Below are 21690 nucleotides of genomic sequence, written 5' to 3'. Positions count from 1 at the left end.
TAAAGACATGGTGAGGAAAGTTGGAAGTTCTGTTCAAGCATTCTCAGTCTAACTTTAGGTATCTGTTAAAACTGATCTTTGATTTTACCTCGTTGAGGTGTGTATACAATAAATGCAGACAATGTATTCAGAAGAATCTAAAAGATCTATTCAATGGGAACTGGATGGCACCTTCAGTAACAAGTCGTCAACTCTAGCAATATTTAGCTTTTCGGAAAAATACAATTCCCTAATAGTTGAACTGTGAAATGTTACACTGATATTTTGTTCCAACTTCGTTTCAGAACCACTCCCCTTGAAATGTCAAATGAAAAACGTTCAACGGCCAGCGTGTAAACTAGATTGCATTACATTCTAATAATCGGTCTTCATTCTTTAAAGGAATGTCAGCGTTGTAGTATACTGTTTAACAGTATTACCGACCAATGGAAAGGAGTGTTTTAAATGTCAAAAAGTATAAAAGTGTTGGATGCAAACGAAGGAAGTTTTAAGATAAGACCAAGAATCATGGCCGGACGCTCACTTCCCCCCTTACCTATGAGGTCAGGCAGCATTCGAGGCGGGGCCTGGCTTTTGGCATGGGTGAGCTGGGAACAGGCCCAAGGCGCCGATCTTCAGAGGGGGAGAGTTTTTTTTTTACAGTGCAGCAGTTTCCAACACCCTGCCAAGCTGTCTTCCTTTCCCTCTCATCTTCTGCTGCCACAAACTAACGGCCCCTACTCACCTCAACAAACAACTTGGCACCAACGTGCAGAGATTTGTTTAAAGGCAAGTCACTCCTTTTATGGTGGTGCCAGGGTCTGACCTGTGGAAGGAGCACCCTGCAGCCTCATGTCATTCACCAGCTGTAGGCGCTATCCAAGCAAGGGCCGATTCTTGGTGAGCGCTAGTCAGAGGGATTGATTTAAGAGTTTGGCAGAGGGGTTACTCCTCATAACAATAACGGATATCCCGCCCCGCAATATGAATCCCATAGGATATAATGGGTTTGATATTTCAGCGGACAGGATATCCTACACCCTTGTGATGGAGTAACCGCTCCACCAAACTCTAAATCAGGCCGAGTTTGTGTAGGTGCAGCCCAGAGAAAGAAAAGTGCGGACAGCCCTCTCCACGGAAGTTCCTATTACCTGTGAGCTACAGTGGTAAATCCCAGAGAGACAGGTTCAGGGTTTATGCATTAGCTAACAAGCTCTGTTTGTGACCCAAAGGCCACATCCACATGTTGTAATTTCACCACAATAGCACAGTGGGATTATGCACAAACTAAAGAGGTATGCGAGGAGCTGGCAGGCCATGGGTTCAAATGGCACAAAGGAAATGCAGCGAACATGATGAGAGTTTGAAATCTATGTCTCCTGAAGGTCATAGGTTTGAGTTGCAGTTAACATTAATTCCTGTTTTTTCTGCACTGGTAAAATACATTTGTGTGAGATCTACAGGTCACAGCTTCACATCACTGGAAGGTAGCTCTGTCAGTTCTGCAACGACTCCTGCATTAATCTGTGTTTCCACTGCAGGTCACATTTGAAAAGTACTAAAATAGTCTAGTGGGTAGGTTGGCATGTCCTCACGTCTCTGTGCACCCAGGAGTTTGCAAGTTCGATTTGCATGTCTAGCATAGTCTATGCATCTGTTAAACAAGCCTGTTTGATAGGCAGGGAATAGTTTCAAATCATAGTAAGGAGGACCAGTGGGTCAGTACTCAGATATACTGTTGATGGAATGCTTTCTCTAATGAACGTGTCACCAGCTTGTTGTAAGTTTGTATCTCTGAAAGAGAAATCAACTGATCTGTGCACAGACGTCTTTGTGTGACCTGCAGGTTAGAGTCATATTTGAAATATATCATTAGGTTCAGTGCCTTCGGCCCAGATTTCCGCAGGCCACATTTTCCATCAGAACGGACATAGCCCAGTAGGTTGATTATGTGAGTTCGAAGGACACTGATTCAAATGTTAGTATTGAGCGAGTTTATGCTTCTACTGAAGAGTTCTGCCTGTGACCTACAGGTGACAGTTCACATCACATCACTTTTATTTAGGTGTCTGTTGCAGATACATGTTTATAACTGCAGGTCACAGGAGCAAAGCAGTATGAAAGGTCACAGCCTTTAATAAGCAGCTAAACATGTATAACATGCAAGCCAGAAGAATTTATCTATTTAGCACTGAGATATTTCAGTGTATTAGACGTCTTTACTGAGATCTGGGTGTCACCTCGATGTCATAGATTAAAGGTCTAGTAAGTTCTCATGGTGGATTTATACACCCCAACAGACATCTCAGTGTACTGTGGAGGTATCACCTCTGAATTCTGACTCAGTCTTTATCATTCTACGATCAACACGCATGACATTTTGTTGGGTAAAAATAGCAGCAAAATGTAAATTCACCAGAGGCAACTATGTGCTAGTATGCACCTTTTCCAGTTTGTGGTGTGTGCTGTGTAACTTATTACCCGTAAAAGATTCCTTGTACACCTCCTTTGCTGCTGTATGGTTTGCTGCACAGCACTTTCCTTTAAATTAGGCATTGTACTCCAAACAATACACATCCACTTATGTTTTACACTGTAACGACATGTTATTTACATGCTGCCTTCTCCCGCAGTTGGGTGATGAACAAACCTATAGAAAATATAAGTATTTATATTAAAAAGTCCCATTGTGGTAATTTTTCTTGACCTTGAAGATGCAATCTATCAGTTGAGCTTTTTTAATGGCCACCACTGTCTACTACTGTATCCCTGCATATATTTATTTAGACTGACTGGCAATAGTATGCGAAGATGGTACTGTGTGTCCTCCGTGGGTGCCAGACAACTCCCTTGCTCAAGACTCAGCAGTCCAACACAGAAAAATGTTTACATGTGTTTGGGGGATAAGAGGAGTAAACAACGTGATTTGTTTTGGGGACAGCCCCTAAACTGCTCAAATTGATGCACATTTTAAAAAATATGGTCCTGCCATCATGTTAGAATGGGGGCCTGCCCTACCCTGACATGATACTGACCACTGACACCGACAAATTGTTCTGTATTTGGAGCCAGTGCCATGTTCAGTGCCGATCTTTGTTTACGTTTGTGTTAGTCCAACATTAAAGACATAACAAGCACTTGCAATGCAATAGGTCTCGCATTTGCTCGAGTTAGAGATATTAGCATTGTTAACTCCTAACCGGACTTTTGTTGCTACATAATTTTAAAGAAAAAAAATGAGCGCAATCGCGCTATGTGAAACCCAGCGCGATTGCGCTGAATTTGAAAAACAAAAAACAAGCGCTGTAACAATTATAAAAATAAAGGTCGCCCCCAACTCCAGATGAGGAATGGAAGCGCAGGGAAACTGAAGTTGAGCGGTGCGCTGCTGCAAAAAACAGAAGTGATGTATCGCTGCCTGAACCACCTAGGAGGCTGCGCAGAAGAGGGACACTGGATTAGACCAATGGTAAGCACCAGGCGGGAGCAAAGTCCGTTATGCAATACAACAGGTCCTCCAGACAGCACATGCGTGCTGCCTAGGCTCGACCTAAAAACGAACCAAGGGCATCAAAATGCAAAGATAAGAACAAACCTGGATTCCCTGCAGCAGTGAGGGTGTCAAATTTCTTTCCGCCCAGGGCGCTGGCTGAGCAAAGGCTGGCCCTGATTCGAGGGATGTGTAGTTTATCCTTAGAATCCAAGTTTTAAACAAACATTGTGATGTAACAGTGCATTCAGACTAAATACCCCAAGCCCTAAAAGCTACTATAACCATAAAGGGGTGTTTGTCTTCGATAGAGTCCCTTTCTTTGGGATTACTTTGACAACTTCTTTTGTAACATGTTAGAAATTTAAAATCACTACTGGCTCAGGTTTGTTCAGGTGTGTCCAGCTCTGTCTCTATGGGAACAAGGTGCCAAAATCTGTAGGAGGTGCTGATGGTTAGAAGTGTTTTGCAGCGCCATCAAACGTCATTGTCAAATGCTGGCTATCTGATTTTATACCAAACGCTGAGCCTTCTACTAAAACAATATAGATTTTTGGGGAAACCTCCCATTTCTCCTACTATGTTACAGAAAGGTAATTCCAGCGCGGTACCTGTTATCGAACAGTAAACAATGTGTGGAGCAATCTTGCTAATATCTTCATATCCAAGGCCCATTTCAGCGAGCTTCCCAGGGATGTAGTTTTCAACAAAAACGTCGCAGACCCCGGCAAGCTGAAAAACAAAAGAATGTGATATTTATTAGCTCAACTTCATGTTCATGAATATTTGCAACAGTTGTGTAGCACAAAGCACAATTGTGTACACACGGATGGATGGACGTCTGCACATTGGAACCACAAGTGAGGAACAGTGTTGCACATTGTTTTGTATAAACCAAACAGGTGACTTTGAACCACTAAGTCACTTTCTTCTTCTGTGCACTCCGCCACCTTCCCCTAGTTCATCTCCCTCCCTCTTCATACCAGTCCAGAGATGTTCATCTTAGCTTGTCTTCTGTTTACCTTTACAAGAAAAACGATAATAAACTCTGTTTATTATCTATTTTGTAAAGGGGCGGGGCCACAGGGGTGACGAGCACTAAGAGGAGTGCACAGCACTCCCCTCAGTGTGTATGTATGTTTGGCCGGCCGTCTCGGGCAGGTCAATCACACATGTGCAGTAGGCTCTCTCCAGCTTACAGTTGCCGGGCTGGAGAGAGCCTGCACAGGCTCCCAATCTGCTTTGAGCAGCGTCAGGATTGGCAGCAGGGCAGGCTGGGAGCCTGTGCAGCATGGAGCGACGAGGGAAGGAGGAGCGGCAGAGCGGCGGAGGAGGTAAGATTTTCTTTCTTTCTTTCTTTTTTATTAAATGCCCCTTGCACTCTGCATCCGCCCCACCCCTTCTGAGAGCAGCGAGCCGCAACTGGTGTACTGTAATGTGTTCTTTAAGTAAATCCCAGAATATAATGCCCTAAAAGGAGCAACGTAAGGATAACAGTCAGGGGAGTCAGGGGCATAATTAATTCCCTGCCTTAGCAGCTACAGCAGGGGTGCAGTTCTTGATGGGCCTCTTCGGTCTGCAGCTCGGCAGATTAGGGATAATAACTTGAAACTGTAGATGATTGATGGGTTGAGTGAGTGAAAGGTCGGACGGATGGACTAGTGTGAGTGGACGGCTGGATTGGTTAGTGAAAGTGTGGATGGGTGGATGGATGGATGAGTGAAAGGGAGGAAGAGAAAAAGAACAGATGGATGAGTGAGTGAAAGGATGGATGGATAAGTGAAAGAATGGATGGATGAACGAAAGGGAGAATGGATGGATGGATAGATAAAAAGATGAATTGATGGATTAGTGCAAGGGTGAATGGATGACAACAAAGGGTAGATGGGTCGAGTAAAAGGGTGAATAGATGGACGGAATGAAAGTGTGGATAGATGAGTGAGTGAAGGGATGGATGGATGGATGAGCGAAAGGATGGATGCTTAGACGTTGTAAACCCCAAACTTTACAGCATAGTGGAGTTCTTGATGGGCTTCTTCTGTCTGTAAATGGGCAGACAAAGGTGAGTGAGTGGAGGGATGGATGGATAGATGGATGTATGAGTTTGTGAAAGGATGGATGGATGGGCGAGTGAAAGGTTGGATGGATTAATAAGTGAAAAGATGGATGTAAGGATGAATGTGTGGATGAATCGATGGATGAGTGAAAGGGAGGATGGATGGATAAGTGAAAGAGAGGGTGAGTGGATGGCTGAAAAGATGGTTGAGTGAAGTGGTGGCAGGTTGATGAGAGGATGAATGGTTGAATGAAAAGGAGGTTGAATGAATGATGAAAGGACAGATGGATGGATGAGTGAAAGGTAAGGAGGACGGATGATGAGAAAAAAGGCTGACAAATGGATCGATGAGTGAGTGAAAGGATTGATGACTGAGTGAAAAGAAGGGTGGATGGATTGATGGATGGGATGAGTGAGAGAGAGTACAGGCAGACGGATGGAGGGAAAGGGTGGATGGACAGAGTGAAAGGGTGGATGGATGAGTGAAAGGATGGGTGGACGAGTAAAAGGAAGGATGAGAGAAAGGTAGGATGAGAGAAAGGATGGATGTGTGAAATAATGGATGAATAAGTGAAAGGAAGAGTGAATGTCTAGATGGGTTAGTGAAAGGGAGGGTGCATCGTTTGATGGGTGGGATGAGTGAGAGTGAAAGGGTGAATGAATGTAGTGAAAGGATGGATGAGTGAAAGGATGGATGAAAAACAATGGATGAGTGAAACGGTAAATGAATGGATGATGAATGTATGGGTGGAAGAACGAGTGGATGGATGAATGGCTGAGTAAAAGGAAGGATGAGTGAAAGGGAGGATAGATAGATAAAGTGAAAGGTTGGATGGATGAGTGAAAGGGTGAATGGGGGGATATGATGGATGGATGGATGCATGGAAGGACGAGGGAAAGGGTGGATGGGGAGACAGATGAGTGAAAGGATGGATAGGTTTGGATATGGATGGGCAAATGGGTAGCATGGCGGAAGACTGAATGGTATGTGGAAGAATGAATAGATTACAGAATTTAAATGTGAAATTGTGAATATAGGCAGGTGGGTAGAAGGATATAAGGATGAATGGAAAGGTGCTTGGATGGAAGAGTCAGAAGAGCTCCTCTGGGGAGAGTCGTGATGATTTGCTTCGTTTGCTTTGTGTCATAACAGCTTGTTTTGAAGTGGGGGTATTTTCATTTACTGGCTACTTCCTGTGAACAGTGCCTGGCGGAGTCTACTGCTAGACTGGCGGCGTCAGCATGAGGTGAACATTGTAATATGGTAGCTACCACTAAATCAGTATAGATCAAAGAACACTTTTTGGGTGTGGTCGTTTCAGTTTTTCCGCCTAGCAAATCTGGCCAAGTCAGTCAGCGAGGCTGATGTTATTGCTGCAGATTTGGGTTTTATGCTGATCGTTTTTTTTGCAATTCTTCTAGGCAGTTGTAAATTAGAGAGACACGTTTACGTCAAAAACGGAAGTCCGCAAACACTCACTGCATTTCAGCCTCTGTCCAGCTAATCAAATGCTCAGTATTCCTGTATCAAACGTACAGATACATTCCTGTGTGTACACATTTAGATTAGTGCTCCAACCACCTATATCGGATATAGATGGGATAACAGCTGGCTAGCATCTCTACCTACGATTAACCAATGACTAGGATGGATCTTGGCTAACAACGTTAGAAAAAAACAAGATTATACACGCACGTTTTCTCACGCTCCACTTTCTCCCAAATTAGTTTACCCAGGTTCAATTCTGTCCTGTCATAATACCACCTGCCTAATACATCCTACTTCTAAACATACATGCCTTGCTCCTGGCTACAGCAGGCCCCACTCCTTATCATTATATCCCTCTCTGGCTTTTCGAAGTCTGCAGCTGGAATATTCACAAACACAACAGTAAACAAATCCCTCCAACTACCATACTAGACCAACCATTTACTGCATAACGATGAAAACGGGCATGGACTTTTTCTCCATCAAAATCCTCCCTGGTAGAACATTTTCACCGGCAATCAGGTGGTTTCTCTCAACTCTTAAATACCTTGTTTTTGGAAATGAACTATGTGCTTTTCACCGTCTTCAAAGCGGATGTTTTCATTTTGGTTTATAAAGACAGCAAAACAATTATACAAGCCTATGATGATAACCTGACAACCTTTGACTGACATTTTGCTTCCTTCATCTTCCATTTGAGATGCTAGATGGCAGGACTCCTAGAAGCGGTGGTCACCATTTCAGTTTCTCCTTTTTTTCTGGCTAACAAGAGGCACACCTCATAGACTAAACACACAAACATTCTCTATCCTATTTTATCGGCATAAGTTATCTCACATGGTAGGCCCAGGGTCGTGCCCAGATGTTCAGGCCTTCAAGACAACCAATTCACTTGTTCACGATCATGTAAATGGTTATAAAGATCTGGCCCCTATATGGGCCCAAACATCGATGGGTAATAAATCCTTGTTGACGCATTCCAACTTCCAGTGTGAAAGACTATGATATTGGTGGATTCCTAGTTACCCATAGCGAGGATGGCGGTTATAAACAATCATGTTTTAAAAGATCGCCCCATTAATTGGAGATTCAAGGATTCAACTGAAACCCCCAAACTCATACTTAGAATCTGAAGCTCAACACCACGTATGGAGTGATTTACACTCTTCTTGCCTCTCTCTCCTGATGTTAAAGTCACATGCTCACCATTGTTAGCACAAAATCCGATAAGGTTTATAATTCCGCTTGCGCAAATGGTGGAATTTGGATAACTCCACATTACGCTGTGGTGCGGAGTTTCTGCCAAATTTCACCTGTAGGCGTGTGGTGGAATTATTATTCCGTTCGCACCTCACATGAACAACACCAGGCTCCACAATCCACACTTGTAAACTTGAGCGAGATTTGCCAGCCCCTGGTGTGATTATCGGTCGCCACGGAGCCTTCCGGCACCATCTTATTACACCGACGGATGTAAGAGGTCACAGTCAGAGAGGGATGCCATTCGAGTATATTTGCTGCTGCCCGAGTAGATTTTCTATTCGAGCAGGAGCAAAATCAACTTGAATGGGCGTGCACTCTTGCACAAAGCATGGTGCTGTTTGTGCTGATTTTCAGCACTGCTCACGCTCCGCTGCAAAATTGCAGGAAGAGCTGCATATTTTTACCCCTGGTTGGCAGAATTCCGTGGAATCCCGCCGAGTTTTTTTTAGTAACTCCGCAGAAGTTCCGTTCACCTCTGGTTAGTACTAAAACAATTCTGGTTAAAAAACCCAAGGCATGGGCATGACTCTAACCTTGATGGATGATCTGCCCTGGGATTTCAGTGTGGCCAATCCATGTCCACGTGAACTTAAAGCCATCCAGTGTTGCTGAAACAATGATTATGGTGGAGATGGGAGCAGGGGTGCTGATATACACTGCACTCTGAAAAGTGACTCATCACCCAGAGGCCTGCTCTGGTACACCGGAGCCTGGCAAGAAGCAGAGACGCCATCCTGATTATCAGGTACAACTATGAGGGTGAAGACTTATGCTTCGGGAGGCAGCTGAGTAATGGATTTGATGTGAGGTGGTAGGGGTGGTCTTTATTTGACTCCTGTTGGATCCTGGTGATCTGGAATGCACACTATGCCAGTGGCAAGGTGGCACTATGCTCTCGTCTCATTGGCCTAATGCAGTACTAAAGAGGGACTGTGGGGATTAATAATTGTATAGTCCCACCAAACTTAATGAGCCCCAAACCTGGTCCTGCCTGTGTGGAAAACCGAAATCATGGGATTTCTGGGTGTAAAGCAACTTCACAAGCACCTTTCAACTGCAGATATATTTTAATTCATGCTCAGCCTATTGAATAGCAGTCTAGTACTAGTCAGCAATGCACAGAGACCACCTAGTGGATGCCCCAGCTTGTGGGACACAGAAAATCCTGAAAGCCTCAGCCATTTGTAACAACTTTTCATCCAGAATGGTGCAGGGTGAATCTTGAACAACTCACAAAAGCACCTGGGCCTTGACTCCATCTTGAATTCTACTCACTCACTGACAGCCACATGCAGGCGGCGAGCCACTGTGAAGCCTGGATGGATAGCTCTTTAGTCCTCAAGAGAGGGACAATTAGATAGCATCACTGCCTCTACACAATTTACAATGCCTATGAGCACACAGTTTAGAGTAATGTTGGCTCGGATCCTGGCCACTTTCACACATTGAACAGCTTAAGATGCATGCCACGGTAAAAGCACACCCAGAAGACAGTCATCAGCTTTACACCACATCCAGCCATCATCCTGGGGAACTCACAACCTCGGCAACAAATGCCCATGAAGCATCACAAACTGCAATGGTAGGGGTCATGGGGCTGACTACAGATGAACTCCTAAACAGTTACCAAATTTTCAAGAATGAACAGAGAGAAGAAATTAAAGCTGACTTCCCAAAGGTCTCTCAGACTTGAGTGCTGACCTTGACTCCAAAATAGCAAACCTTCCTGTTGATATTGACTCTGAGGGTACAAGGATGCTAGACATGGACATGAAGATCGAGCTGTTGCAATTCGAGACCTCTGTGAAGGCAACTCTTGCCAACCTGCAATCACAAATAAAATATCCAACTCCTGTCTCTCTGCTGCAAAGACTTTGAAAATTGACTAAGGTGGTATAACGTTCATGTTAGGTGATGGAACAAGGAAGCACTCTTGTAGGTCTATTCTCTAAATTTTTTGGAGCCGACTATCAACATACCTGTGATAGAGACATTTTAATCAAATTTGACAGCTTCAAAGAGAAAGACCAAGTACTACAGAGTATGAGAGGAAGATATTTGATCTCCGTTCAGAACTCTGAATGTGCATTGTACCAATATATTGGACCCTCCACCCTTTTAAGATACCATCAGATCCACCCAACCACAGAGAAGCTACAAAACAACCACATCATGTATCAATGGACAAACCATTTTAGCATCTTTTTTAATTCCAGAATGCACTGCATCACTTCACAGATAGGAATAAAGAAGTGTGGCTTCTGAGAATCAATCTTGAAGAAGAAACTGGAAAATAATTGTAGTCTCCCATTTACGGAACAAATCCAGGGCACATCAGCACCGACAAAGGAAACATTGCACAATGTCAGGCCAAGACAGCAGCTAAAAGCATTGGAAACACAAACTGAAGTATCTCTCTATAGAGCAAGCACAAATTACCCCTCCTGACTAAACTTACGGGGATGGGGGCCTGGGATGGAATACAGGGGGCGTACCTCTGGGGGAATGGCCACTTTCATTTCATGCTAAACTTAATAATTCTTATATAATTTCCTCGTACAGCAGCAACATGGGATGGCTGTCTCTCTTTCTTCCTCTTTTCTGCATCTCTCCTACCTAATGTCCCCATGTCCCTTTCTCTTCTTATGTTTAGCTACATATACTACACTGTGAATTGGGATTGGCCCCAGGGGTCTCTAATGAAAACATCAAGTCCAGCGCAATAGAACTGTTGAAACATATCTTGTCCACCGTTGCCCTCCTCTGGACATGGAAGTGGGAACATTGTGCAATGACACACATTTTGTGTGCTTCTTGTTATTGTTTGCTTAATTTTTCACTGGTTGTACAGCTATCTAGGCAGGAAAATAAAACCTGAGAAGATCCTTATCAGCCCAGAATACATCATGGGGGAAGATACAAATTCTGGGGTTCTCCATCGACCACACTTCAACCGCTGCTGATCTGAAACACCCTAGAGTCCCATGATGGTTAGAGTACTGTCACTGAACATGAAAAGGGTCAACTCGCCCAACATGAGAGTTAAAATATGATGCTTTCACTGAGAAGAGTGGTATGATATTTTAGCTTTACAAACAATAGATGGAGACAAGATGAGCCCTTTCTTGAACATAAGCAATTCTGGATAGTTTAGCAATCCTTAGTCTGATTACAACATAATGGAGTAGCTCTCTTCTTTTTCATACATTTATGGGTTTCACCCCTGTGACGAGTAAAAAAGACAAGAAGGCGACGTATAGAATAATTTCCGAACAGATATAGGGCAGATGAAATAGAACCACTGTGTATGCCAGGACAACTTCCTAGTTCCCTTCTTTAAGATGCTGGCTGGTTTGTCAGTGGGTGGCACAATCATAACAGGAGATTTTAACCTAGTTCGGGATATAGTAAGCAACAGATTGAGTGCCCATAGGACGCACTATGGGAGGCTTTTCTGAGACCCTCAACAACACACTCTGGTCTTCTGTAAATTCCCCGAAAAGAGTATCACGCAGAGCGGGCAACTTAATATTCTTTTCTCATATCCTAAGGACTAATTCAAGAACCAATTATGTGCTGTAAGCAGTGCCCTAGTGTCCTTGGTGCATGACTTCAAAACACCACTGAAACTATTTTCAAATCATGCCCAACTAAAATATCCCTGCATTATTTAGAGATCCATGTAAACAAGCAACATCAATCCCACATTGAAAAGTACTTCCAGAATAATACTCCTGATGAGGTAGACCATGCTTCTAGCTGTAACACCTTCAATGTTATTTTGGGGGGCATATGCATTGGTGCAATGATCAATTTGAGAAATTAAAACGTACAAAAAAGGACCTTTGAGAACAACTAAAAGCCAAGTAAGAGTACACAGCAGATCCCAGTAGACAAATCTTCATACAGTCATGTCTCTAAGTGTCAAGCTCAATGCCATTGCCACCAACAAGGCAGAATTAACTCTTCTCCGCCTCAAAAACAAAACCTCATAATCAGGGCAATAAAGTGGGGACACAGCTTACAAGACAATTGAGGCAGAAATAAGAAAGAGGTTAGAAAGGTGATGTACAACTTACCTAGGAGGAGGATCCAATACAATCTTTGTGAGACTTCTACTCTGCTCTTTACTCTCTGGACCTCCTCTATTATAATGAACAATCCAGCTAATTGTCTTCTAGATCTCTTCACGCTAACCTAGAGATGCCCCAGAGACTACCATCACACTATCCGAAATGTTAGAAGCTATCGAAAAACATCCACCGGCTGACCCAGATGGATATACTGTCAAGACATTTGGTAAAACCCAGACTGATCTCTTTAATATGTTGACAGAGGAAGAGAGGGTAACCCGTACAGTGGGTTAGGCCAATGTCTCCGAAAGCCTGGTAAAAACCTCAAGCTTTGTGCCTCATATAGTCCCATTGGTCTCTACAACCCTCAAGCTGCAATCTACTGATGAGACCTAAATAGGCGGAAACCGGCCCAGGGCCGCTTGAGATCCTGATCAACGGGGACCTAGCCTGGCAGTTTGGGCTAGATTGTTCCCATTGAAGCAGGGCCAAAGCTAATTTCCGTATGTCTGGTTCCTATTTCAGTGGCATGGAGGTAAAGTAAAATCAGCAGTAATCACCAATGACTAAGATTATTTCCAGCACACCACCTATCACTTTTTATTTTTTGTGACACCCTAAGTGCGGCTGGTGTGCCCACACATGGGTGCCTTGATCACTGTGCCACAGGACAACAGCTGCACCAAAGTGACAGTGCCCCAATAAGCTGAAATCAATCTGGGATAGCTTGTGTTCCTGTCCAGAGACGACCTGGCTTGTCAGTTCCAAATAAAATAGAAACAAAACTGATTTTCATGTGGTTGGTTGGTTCCTGCCTAAGGTGGCATGTTGAGCAGAAAATTTCCCAACTTTTGGAGGTGCCGGCTTTAAGATCAACTTATCAAAATCAAAAATACTAAACCTCACCTTAACCCACAAAGTTGTACAAGCATTTAAATCCCAATCGCCCTTCGGCTGGGCAGCCACTTCTATCAAGTACCCATGAGTTTATATAATTTGAAAACCATCAGACCTTTACAAGGGCAACTGCCTACATGTTTTATCGTTCCTGTGTAGCAATCTGCAATGATGATCTTTTTTCTTTCATGGTTGGGCAGAGTAAATATTGTTAAAATTAACATGCTATTTAGAGTGTTGCATCTTTTCCATGACCTCCCCTTCCTGGTTCATAACACGTTTTCAGGGAAGGTTAAACATTAAATGGAATATGGAGTTTTGTGCAAACCTATACGCGCTGGGGGACTGACGCTTTCTGACCTACTACAGAGCAGCACAGCTGCAAGTCTTCTCAGGCTCGTCTCTTGAGGAGACTGATAAACTATAGCAATATATGGACTTGGCCATGGTGGGAAGATCATTTTGGAATCTAGTATGGAAACCAAAGCAAGATATACCCATGGGTGTTTATATCAGTTCCCCTTCAATACTACTTTGTCAATCTAAGAAACCCTCACAAAGTGCCTCAATATAACTATACTCCCCTCGCCACACCTGTATACATTATAATCCAAGCTTCATCCCAGCACTGGAAGCTGGCCCCTCTGACAGATGAAGACAGGGAGATTGCTTCACTATTTCAAATAAGTTTCAGGGAAGCAAGATTTTATCTTTTGAGACTTGGAAGCAAATCTTTCAAATGTACAAATTGGAACAATACCAATGCACATAATTACGACTAATAGTAATGAACCCTACTGTTAGGGAAGTTAACACTAAGACCTAAAGCCAATTGCAAAGTTTGTAAACTCAGCTTGTGGCTCAAAGGGAATAGTCTCCACTCTGTATAAATGGCTAACATTGACGTTGCCCCTGCTGCACTATATTCCAAGAAGGAGGGAGTGAGAAGTGATTTGGGAAACACTCACCTTCCCAAACATCTAACCATTCAAAAACATCAGGAGAGAACCCCTAGTGTGTTTGGCCTATCTCTCTGTACCCACCCAAGGTGATCACCGTATGGTGTTAAAAAGACTCTCATCCACTGCAGTTCCCAGTGGCATGCTTCATCATAGAGTTCTTGTTCAGATACCTAGTGTACCTAGGCAGGCTCAACTTTGGTAACCAAGGGAGCTCTTTAGTTTTTAGATGTGATCCTAGATTTAAAATAGTCTAGGGTATCCTGAGGGTTAATTTTATTTTCAAAGGGCACCACTACAGAGTTAAAAACAGGTGGGGATACACTAAGGAAATTGATATCCTTTGTTTACCTGGGTCAGCATGGTTTGCGAACACCAGAGCAATGTGAGGTGTGGCCCAACTACAACAAAAATGTGACAATACTTTGTGACAGTAAGACATACAGTTGAGGATCTGAGATGGGTAGTAATAGAACAATGACGCGAAGAGAATCTTAAGAACCCAGGAAAAGCACTTTATAAGAAAATACAAATCCAGATTACCATCTGCCAACTCATAAAACAGGATTAAATGATGAGATTTCATAAATGTGACCACAGATATAGAATCCTGACTAACCCTTACATATGAAAATTGGAAATTTGAGGTCACTGTAGGGATCCTAGTGGGTCCCGCAGAGTGTTTTTCCACACAATCTCTCCATGCTGGAGAGGCTGGGGCATACTAGAAATTTTTAACACAGATGGCAAGATTATTCCCATAACAAACTATTTTGGCCAGAGATCCTGGCTGCTATGAAAACGATTCCGTTTGGTGGCAGCAACAATTACTTTAACAGCATATCTGAAAAATAAAAAAAGTCCTTCTGCCCATCTCATTCTGGCATCGGAGCCTCTAAAATGTAACAGCGATGGAAGGTTCTTTAAGAACCCTTTCTGATTAAAAATACTTTGAAGTAATACGGGGCTTGTTATTTTCGTATTTATCAAAGGGTGCTACATCTCTCTCATGTCCCCACAATTGTTATCTCTAAACTTAGGTACTTAGGGCCGGATGTAGCAAGCAGTTTTGCCCATTCTGTGTCTATGGGAAAATGTGTTCGTACATATGGCCCTTACTGACAATTGGAATATGATAATCTTTGTTAAATGGTGATCAGCAATGTGATGTTGCATGTTCGATGCTGACAATGTTCTTTACCGTAGTTTGATCATATTTACTTCCAGCGGCGGCCGCAGCATATGTCAAGGGTGGGCGGGGACAACGACGGGGGACGACAGAGGAAACATCATTATTTAAAAAAAAAAGAAAACACTTACTGTTTCCCTTGTGCCGCCGTCTCCCGCCGCCTCCAGCCGCCTTGCTGCTCTTGTGGTGTCCCAGCATTAGCTGGGACACCAGCACAGGCTCACGAGCAATCCTAGTGCTGCTAACATGCTAAACATAGCAAACATTTACGACCAATAGGCAATAGCAAAAGCTTTCCGACAGATGTTTTTTTCCAATTATCTCCAATCTGGTAAGAGTGGAAAACAATCAAATGAACCAGTTTCCCAGACTACCTAATATAAATTCCAAAGTGAAAAGGGGATATCCAAGCACCTATATTGGACAGACTGTTGCATCTTCTTTTTGGCAAGTGGGGAGAAGAAGTAAATGGTAGAACCCAGAGTGCATGGAAGAAAACAGACCATTGCTTCTCTTTTAAGAAAGGATAGAGTAGAAAGATGGGAAAGTTAGAGGAAGGGATGAGGAACTGTGATGACTCTTGCTGGGTTGAGGGCTGCTCTTTCTCTCAGGACTGGGAACAAGAGGAAGTTGCAGACAGCCCCAAACAGACCCCTTAGAGGGAATGTAGGAGGCTGGCCCTCTACGTAGTGTGCAAAGCTAGGCATACTGTGCAGGGGGTCCAAGGACCCACATGTTAGTTTACAGGGGTAAAAACGAGATCAACTAATGCTCTAATTTTTAAGGGAGCTTGGTCGAGCATTTAGACCAATCTTGGAGAAGCTCAAAGCATTTGTTGTATTCACAGCATCAATCTTGCAACTCACACACTCAAAGGAATAACTTGAGACCAATTTGTAAAAATACTTCTGATTTTTTGAGATATGAATTTGTAAATTTTAATCAAAATAGTCTTTTTGTGCATAAGTAAGCACCATAGGGATCAATGGAAGATAACTTTTAATAATACATATAAAATCACACAGTAGGTTTACCGAATTCTTCTTTTGCAGGCTGGTCAAGGTCGGCGTTGGGCGCACTGTGCCAGCTGGAGAAGTTTGGGTCGCTCCCGGTTCCGGCAGGAGTACCGGGAAAATCTCTATGGAGCTGGTGCAGGGCCACTGCTAAGGACCACTTTGAAAAGTACTGCACAGGTAAGTTTAAAGGTGAATCCTGGGGGTGCCCTTGGAGTGTCAAGGTCGCAAGGGGTGGGGGACCCTTACGGCACAGCTGGTTCTTCGGTGCAGGGCACAGGGAGGCCGGGTGCAGAGCAAATCGGTGAGCCAGGAGATGTACGCAAGGATGCCCTTAGAAGCAGGAGGTAGGCCAGTTCAAGGGTCATTTACAGGACTACGGGGGCACTCTGGCGGGAGGTCCAGGTTGATCCTTTTTCAGTCCGGGTGGACTGTTTTTCTTGGTGTCTAAAGTCAGGTGACCAATACTCAGGGTATTCGCACGAATCAGCCTCTAGAGGGTGCAGTACCACCAAACTTGGCACACTAGCAGGGTTAATCCTCACAGTCTTTGGTGTGAAGTTTTCTCTGGCTGCGGAGTCCGGTTCAAGAGTTAACATCCGGTCAGTGAAGTGGACCTCACTGGCTTGTTGGTTCCTTGTGGATTTAGAGTGGTACCTCCACTCTTGAGGGAGTTACCTGGCAATGTTCAAAGCCTAGTTGTCCTCTGGGGTTCTTTACAGTTTTTCCAGATGTCCAGCAGCTCCTCAACTTCGATTGTCAGGTCCTGGGTGCAGCAGGCAGGGTTTGGCGTCTTTTCTTTGGTGCAACAGCTCCACAGTCCACAGTTCTCGCGCCTTTGGGCTGGTCTTCTTCTCTCCATCAAATCTGATTTTCTGGTTTAGGGATGCTCACCAAATACTGTATTTAGTGGGGGCTTTAGGGGGAACCTGGTAGTGACCAATGGGTCATCTACCTTAGGGTGGCTACACCCACTAAGCAGCCACATCCAGTGGGCAGAGGTCACTTCCCTGCATCTGATTGGCTATTTTCCTTCCATCCAAGATGGAGGAAAATGAAATGGAGAGTCCACCTGGCATGCAACACTTAAGGGGTGGCGCATTCTAGGTAGGGCCACTCCTCCTGTACTTTGCTTGAGTTTCCCACCATTGCTCCTGCCAAAAGTGGGCGTTTGCAATGGAGGTGGCCATCTGCTGCTAGCAGCAAGCCTGGAGGTCGAGTTTGAAAGGCGGTAGGCCCTTTGAAGCTCGCCAAAAGGGCAGTGCAGTGCACATTCCTGAGGGAGGGAGTGTTAGCACCTCCACCCAGGAAGGGCCTTGTTCTACATCCCAGAGGGCAGAGGCCCTCACCCCAGGGGTGCAGATTTGCATCTAAAGGTGGCAGGCTGGATGTGACCAGCCACCAACCATGCCAGGGTAGTTAACATTTGCAGGTGGAACCTCAAAGGTGACCCCTGAGTACATTTAGTAATAAATCTAATACTGGTACCAGTTTGGATTTATCATTCTGAGTTGTTTGATACCAAACAACCCAGGGTTCAGAGTGGCCATCATGTAGCAGTGAAACTCGTATTGACCAGTGCCCAGCACCTGTTTTAAAATGGCTGCTCTGTTCACTCACCATCTCCCAGGTTTGGCAAGGACACAGTGGGGGCATATTGCTCATGAAGCTATGCACCCACATGCAGTTTAGTGCACCCTGCCTTAGGGCTAATAGGCCTGCCAGAGGGGTGTTTTACCCATAGTACATGCAGTGAATAGTGGACAGGGCACACAAGCAGTGTGTCATGTAAATTTTGCATTTTAGGTTTGCATCAGGGCACTCAGCCTGCAATGGCAGTGCTGGGTGCACGTGAATGCATGGCCCTGGAGGGTGGCACAATCAGTGCTCCTGCCGTCAGGGGCCTACCCTTAGTACCTCCTGCCCTGGGCACCTAAGTACCATTTACTAAAGACTTATGGGGGCAGCCAAAGGTGTCTCCAATTGTGCCGATGCATCACAACAGTTTAGGGAAAGAGCTCTGACCCAGGGAACCTTGTTAGCGGGGGCCCTGGGCGCTAAAAACTTCTAGGATACATCACATACCAGCAGAAAGTAGTGGATAACCATGTCAAAAAGAGGCCTTTTCACAGAGGGAAGCAAATGATGGCATATTTTAGAAGCAAAATAAAACCAGAGAGAACAAAAAAAGTTTTTTTGTTAAACTCTGTGAGGTAAACAGTTAAAAGAGACCTAATACCATAAGGATTATGCAGAACCGTCACTTAGGAGGAACAGGAGGCCCTGACATGTGTTGTCTGCAAGATGGTGACTCACTGGGAAAAGGTGTTGGCCTATTAAAAATAAAAGGAAATTACTGTTAAGGGGAACTTTTTCCTAAGACTGTGTGAAAATGAACGTTATAACAGAAATTGTACTGCATTAGATTAGTTATACACTAATACATCTGACTCAAGATATATATTGCAGTAGTATTTGACACTAACCTACAAGGCATCATGTTCAATGTGCCTGCACTGTAACGTTTTTTTGTTTTATGGATGCAAACTCCCAGATCAAGTTTGTCTTTGCAAAACAAAAAAGAAATTTTGGCAAATATTTACAGATTTTCATTCACCCCCAGGATCCTTGTCAATTCGGTTAGCAGCTTGTCACAATCAGTTTTCAAAAGGTCAATTCAGGTTAACAGTGTCACATCCGGTAACTTATCAGTCTCTTTTCTCAGATTCTTTTAGCTCAATTTCACCTAACACAATCTCCGTTCTTTGTAGCCAAACTCAGGTACCATAATATTGACCTGGGACTTCTCGATCAAAACAGATTGCCAAGAATTCTTGTTGTCACTCAGCCGATGTTACGTAAGCCCATTCAGGACCTGCGTACCTTCTATTTGCTACTCTCTTTCTTTTCAACTTGTGGTCACCTTGCAACTCTCCTTCCCTCAAGTCTTCCTTCCTTGTTGTTTCGACCTCTTCTTCAATTGACTCATCAACGGCCACCTTTCCTTTTGTCACTTGTGATTCGGGCCACTTATCTCCCTTTAAAGTCCCTCTGTTGTCTAACTTTCCGAGTTGTAGCTCAGTGCCCTCCTCTTGTTCTATGGTGTTTTCTCTTGCTGGACCTGCAATTGGCTCAGGAGGAGTCCGGACACTCTGACTTTCTTCTGCCTCATCTCCTTCGCCTTCTGGGTCTGTCAGGGGCTCTACTTCAAACCCATATCTGTCTGATTCTGGGAGGCCCTCTCTTTGGGTCGGTCCTCATGGCGCCTCAGTTGAGATAGGCTCACCGTCACTCCTCTGGGTCTCGTTTACTGTTTGAGTGACCAAGCCATCCTCAACGGGCTCTCCTTCTGTCTCAGTTCCCCTTTGATTACTCTCCAGCCCTGAGACTTCCTTTTCTGCTGTTGTTACTTTCGACAATTCAAGTTCCTCATCAGTTGGACACGTCACCTTCTTTGTGTGACTGGCATGGATCCAGTTTGTGATTCCCGCACACTTCACAGCAGTAGTAGTCGTCAGTATTACTTGATATGGCCCCTTCCAACGTGGCTCCAAACATGACTTCCTCACGTGTTTCTTGATGACAACCCAGTCACCAGCTTTCAGGTTGTGACCTGGATCACTTATCGGTGGCAATGTGGTGGCTGCCACCTGGTGAGAGAAAGAGCGGACCACATCAGCCACACCCTTGCAGTAGTCCAACACCATATCATCCGTGATATTCACAAGAGCATTTGCAGGCACCGCAGGCAGTCTCATAGCTCGGCCCATGAGAATTTAATGAGGAGACAGTCCTGTTTTCTTGTTGGGTGTGTTTCTCATTGACATTAGCACTAAGGGCAACGCATCATGCCATTTCAAATTTGTAGGTGCGCACATTTTTGCCATTCTCAACTTCAGGGTACCATTCATCTGCTCCATTAATCCTGATGCTTCAGGGCGGTAACTACAATACAACTGCTGTTCAATGTTCAATGCTGCACACAAGAGCTTATCCACCTCATTGTTGAAGTGACTTCCCCTATCTGATTCTAAAGAGATCAGAAACCCAAAACGCAGAATCAATTCCCAAAGCAGCAGCTTTGCTACTGTGAGACTGTCATTTCTGCGTGTAGGGTAAGCCTCGATCCAGTGACTGAAGATGCACACAATCACCAACACGTATCTCAGACCTCCACACACAGGCATCTCAATAAAATCCAATTGCATTCTGCTAAATGGACCTCCTGCTCTCCCAATGTGGCTCAAATTCACCACTGTCCCTTCCCCGCATTCATCTGCTGACAGATGATGCACCTGTGACAAATCACTTCTGCGGCTTGTCTGAACTTCGGGTTGAACCAATCGATTTTGAACAACCTGATCATGGCATCTCTCCCAATATGTGCCTGTCCATGGTAAAACCTTGCAAACTGTGACAGAAGACTGTTCGGCAAAACCACTTTCCCCTCATCTGAAACCCACAAATCATCTGGTCTTTGTACACATTGCATCTTAAGCCAAGAGCGTTTCTCCTCTCTGCTAGCACGACCCTGCAACAATTTTAATTCCTCTAACGTGTCAACCATTCTTAATGCGTAACCTGTGCATGTCTCATTTTCTGTTTCAGGTAACAATTCCCACTGATCCTTGAACGATATACAGTTCAATGCGCAAAACCTTGCGTCTTGATCCGCATATCCATTTCCCATTGACACAAAGTCTTGTGATTTCACATGAGCGCTGCATTTCACCACGGCAATTTCAAGAGGCAACTGAATCGCCTGCAACAACCCCTTAATTCTCTCACCGTTTTTTCACTGGAGAACCAGAGGAGGTCAGGAAACTCCTCTGTAAGCATAATTGGCCAAAATCATGGACAATACCAAATCCGTATCTGCTGTCAGTGTAGATAGTTACCTTCATTTTGTCAGCGGCATGGCATGCCCTAGTAAGAGCAACCAATTCAGCCACTTGAGCAGAATATACCCTTTCAAGCCAAGATGCTTCTTGGATACCAGTGATTGTACACACAGCGTATCCGGCTCTCAATACTCCTACTGAGTCTCTTAAACATGAACCATCAACAAAAATGATGGAATCATTTTCTTCCAATTGGGTCTCTCGTATGTCAGGTCTCGGTTTGGTGCACAGTTCAAGACAATCATGTACTACCTCATCGGCATCCTCAACTTCTGTATTTTCATTTGGAAGCAAAGTTGGCAGGTTCAACACAGTACATCTTTTCAGTGACACATTTGGTGACCCCAATATAATCGTTTCCTATTTCATCAATTTGGCATT

General features: G+C 44.2%; 1 protein-coding gene across 2 annotated transcripts in view; it reads right to left on the bottom strand.

The window, feature by feature from the left end:
* The window catches only part of SUGCT (succinyl-CoA:glutarate-CoA transferase), a 2876649-nt gene that overhangs the window by 2602760 nt on the left and 252199 nt on the right, over nt 1-21690 (bottom strand). For both annotated transcript variants that reach the window (XM_069215909.1, XM_069215917.1), the window contains exon 6: nt 4081-4201. In XM_069215909.1, coding sequence (XP_069072010.1) covers nt 4081-4201 — 121 coding nt within the window. The remainder of the gene's footprint in view (nt 1-4080; nt 4202-21690) is intronic.

The sequence above is a fragment of the Pleurodeles waltl genome, chromosome 2_1 (genome assembly GCF_031143425.1).
Source record: "Pleurodeles waltl isolate 20211129_DDA chromosome 2_1, aPleWal1.hap1.20221129, whole genome shotgun sequence".
Classification (NCBI taxonomy): Eukaryota; Metazoa; Chordata; class Amphibia; order Caudata; family Salamandridae; genus Pleurodeles; species Pleurodeles waltl.
The sequence above is the reverse complement of the archived record's forward strand: the minus strand, read 5'-3'. Positions and strand labels throughout refer to the sequence as shown.